Genomic DNA, 3749 nt, shown 5'->3' with positions numbered 1-3749 from the left:
GTATAAGCCTGGACCAAGATGGGATTTTCCTGCGTATCACTCACACGAAATGAAAAATGACAAAAAGTCGAGCATTGTAGGAATTATAATTCATTTATTTTAGCAGTACAAAAATAAACATACATACTGATAAACAGATCTAAGAAGGTGTACAAGCGAAAGCAATGCAATCTTATTGGTTTAAGCCAATCATCTGGTTGGTAAATCTTTAACAAGATTTGCTCTCGACTCGAAACACATTATTGTTAATGTGATTTTACCATAAGCCTTGTTTTATTTTGAATGTTCTCTGACGTAAACCGCAGGAACAAACAAATTAAAACACTGAGAAGGTTGAAAAGGTTCAGTAGAGAACTAAACAATCAATGAACAATATATATATATATATATATATATATATATATATATATATATATATATATATATATATATATATATATATATATATATCCATGATGCTCTGAAAAACTCTAGATAACGAACTACTGGCTTTTTATCATATATTTTAAATGGTACAAAATTCCATTATTCAAGGAAACTAAATGATGAAAAATCTACATTTTTCATTAAAAAAATAAACATCAATCTGATGTTTAAATAATGTACAGACTTCTGACTTCAGGCTTGTGCTCTTCATAACTCGCTTCCAAGCCAAAACACAGGAAACAATGTAAATGGACGTGGTCTATTTCTCGGGCAGAAATCCTTGATAGTGCTGTTTAATTGCATTTAGTCCGTGTTTTAACACTGCATGTCACATTTTTATTTAGTTAGACAATTTTTTTATTGACAGATGCAAGAAGGTGCCCAATAATGACCTGTGCCAATTGCCAAAAGTGCCCTTTATGACAGAAAGTACCCAAGTAAGAATGACATCACGAGTCCCAATACTGTCACGCAGCTATAAAGGGGTCCGGCACTGGCAGCACCCGTGTAGTAATCCACATCTGTCTCGTTGTGATCTCCTGAATGCCCACCACCATGCCCGTGTCCATGACCGTGCCCATACCCAGCGCCATAGCCTCCGTATCCTCCGTACCCTCCGTGCCCTCCGTGCCCGTACCCGTATCCGGGTCGAGCCATTGAGCTCAAGCCGTGGCCGACCAGCATTCCCCCCAGAGCTCCAGCGGCGGCCGCTCCGGCTACCTTCCCAGTGCTGTGTCCCGGGGAGCCTCCGGTGTGGACAGGTGGGGCACGGTAATGCCCTCCGCCTGCTCCTCCACCCCAGCCCGCACGACCAGAGCTGCTGCCGCCCCATCCTCCACCTCGACCCCCTCCACGGCCGAAGCCCCCGCCCCGACGCGACTGGACCGCCGGGAGCATCACAGTCAGGAGTAACAGGCAGTTCAGCAAAGAGAAGATTTTATAATGGGAAGACATGCCGGGAGACGCTGTGAAAACAGAAGGTCAGAGGTTGACTTACATCCACGTGTACTGTGTAGACTGCTTACAATGTAGCCTACTAGATGAGATCATCTGAACGGTGTGTGCATGCACACACTCTTTGAAAGAGTTAAACATAATCCGGAAAACCAATAAGTCTTTTGACTCGTCGGTCACAATGAGATTAGTGGACACAGAGGACACAGGCAGTGTCATGAGACGGATGTAGACAAAGCCAATAATGCCGCGAAGAGAAATTAGTCTAATTTCCTAAAATGTGCAGAGGCTCTTAACGGCAAAAAAAACCAACAACCATATTTTATCTTGTATTTCGGTTAAAAAAATCCTTAAAACAAGACAAATGTACAAACCACAAACTGTTTTCAGATATAACTTTTTTAAATATGAATATTAGTAATTTTAGTACCCCATTGGCAAGTCTTTTTAAATTATTTTCAAGGATATAATAATGAATATATCAATTATTATAATTATTAATGATTAAGGAAAAATAATGTCCTTAATCAGTATTGTGTGTATATAACTGACTAGATAAGTTCTTGACTAGAACTTAAGAACCTTATGATCTTCCACCATGATGCACTATAAAATATCTCTATGAATGTTATGATCTAGAGTCAGCCAATGAAATGAGCAGCACATGATCTTTTCAGAAACTGGGCCGCCAGTCCGGCAGCTTTAGAAAGCCAATCTGTTTTCGTTCAGTGTTTGGTTATCTCATAAGAAGAATATTCTCGTTCCCTGCACCAATCACACACGTGCAACAAGACTTTGTTCATTTTCAAAATCGTAGGATTTTGGACTTTTACAATTGAATGATTTTAAAATTGTATAAGGTCACAAGGACCCTAATGTAAACCACTGGAATTTCCATCAATTATATTGACATGATATACAAGCATTTGATTTAAAATATGAACAGAAATAAACAAGAATACAGCATTCTGCACTAGAAAATCCAATTTTCAAGTATGGGTATTGTACTTTCCTTCAGAAATAACAATATAAATAATTAAGCATATAGTAGATATTCTTATAAAATAGAATAGTTCCTCTAAAGGAGAATACACTGACTTACGTTGAATACGTGTCTGGAGGAAGTGTATTTTTGGAAGGTTCAGGATGGCTGTCCAAGCGTCGTCCTCCTCTCTAGTCTGCTGTGCTTGAATGGATGAGAGTACGAGACAGAACTCACACATTTACAAGTACACAGTGGCATTAACTGACTGCTGCTCATTCTCTGATTGGCTGAGTGAATGAACCTACGTCGGTCCGTCTCACCGGCATAGGATCAGAACACTGCTCTAATCCATCAACAGGATTAAGAAAGTCTATGGATTTGACATACGTGTTTAGGCCCAGGGGTCATAGTGTGGGGTCGTTGTGTCTCTCCATGAGCTCAGAGATGGTTAGGTAACACATTAGAGCAGCGGTCCCCAACCTTTTTTGCGCCACGGACCGGTTTAATATCAGACAATATTTCCACGGACCGGCCTTTAAGGTGCGGCGGATAAATACAACAAAATATAAAAAAAATATAAAAAACAATTAAATATAATAATAAACGTGAATCCAATGTGTAGGCTTACTTGCAATTTTATTAGCAGGGTACTCGTAATATCGCGCCTAAAGACAACTGAGAAAGCCTGAACACAAACAAAAAGCCCCCCAAAAGAAAAAAATCTCCATGTTTACGGTGCTGATGCGATGTAAGGTGGCGCTGCCAATAAAGCACCTAAAAGCTGTCACAAAGAACCGATTTTAAGAACCAAAATGAATGATTATGAATATGTAAAATATAGCAGGAGACATTTTAATTGTTTAAACAAGTGTTTTCTGTGCAAAGAAGAAGTTGACAATGCTGACTCGATCTTCGCAGTATGCCTAGTGAACGCGCCAGAGAGAAATGCACATATACGAATTACATAAGCAGAGAACAGTCAGTTTTCTTTTGTTTTGAACTGTTCTGTTTAAAATTAGACATTTCAAGCTTTCTATGTCTCAGGTCTGTGAGGCAAGTAGGCTACCTTATACGCTGAATTTCGGTTAATTTATGAGATCAGCTCCAGTTCACGCGCCCGCGCCTCCGTGTCCTGATAAAATATTTTCTATTATATTTACTTCTTATTAAATCCTGGCAATTGGGTGATGAAACATTGATTAAAATTAAGATACAATTAATACGAAACGAAATACAATTTAAAGACAGGCTTTTTGCTTTCTGTCTGAGGTCTCTGTGAAAGTTTTAAAGCAGTCTTTTTGTGCCGCTTTCAGAGCGCTGCACGTCCGTAAGGGTGAACAGTCCCATCCGAACAATTATTATTATTTTTTTTTTTATTATTATT

At 39.1% G+C, this 3749-nt stretch overlaps 1 protein-coding gene across 1 annotated transcript; it reads right to left on the bottom strand.

The window, feature by feature from the left end:
* Nucleotides 1–488: 488 nt before the first annotated feature.
* Nucleotides 489–2734, bottom strand: prnpa (prion protein a (Kanno blood group)). The gene is made up of 2 exons (XM_084390168.1): nt 2483–2734; nt 489–1391 (listed from the first exon to the last, which is right to left on the bottom strand). The coding sequence occupies exons 1-2, from the start codon at nt 2601–2603 to the stop codon at nt 844–846; spliced, it is 669 nt and encodes a 222-aa protein (XP_084246294.1). The 5' UTR covers nt 2604–2734; the 3' UTR covers nt 489–843.
* Between the last annotated feature and the right edge of the window lie 1015 nt (nt 2735–3749).

This window comes from Rutilus rutilus (assembly GCF_951802725.1).
Source record: "Rutilus rutilus genome assembly, chromosome: 19".
Taxonomy (NCBI): Eukaryota; Metazoa; Chordata; class Actinopteri; order Cypriniformes; family Leuciscidae; genus Rutilus; species Rutilus rutilus.
The sequence above is the reverse complement of the archived record's forward strand: the minus strand, read 5'-3'. Positions and strand labels throughout refer to the sequence as shown.

Excerpts from the sequence above, each read along its gene's own strand:
- prnpa (XM_084390168.1), bottom strand. The coding sequence starts at position 2,603 with ATGTGTGAGTTCTGTCTCGTACTCTCATCCATTCAAGCACAGCAGACT. Across the intron at positions 1,392-2,482 it reads CCTCCAGACACGTATTCAAC|CGTCTCCCGGCATGTCTTCC; the intron begins GTAAGTCAGTGT and ends CTGTTTTCACAG.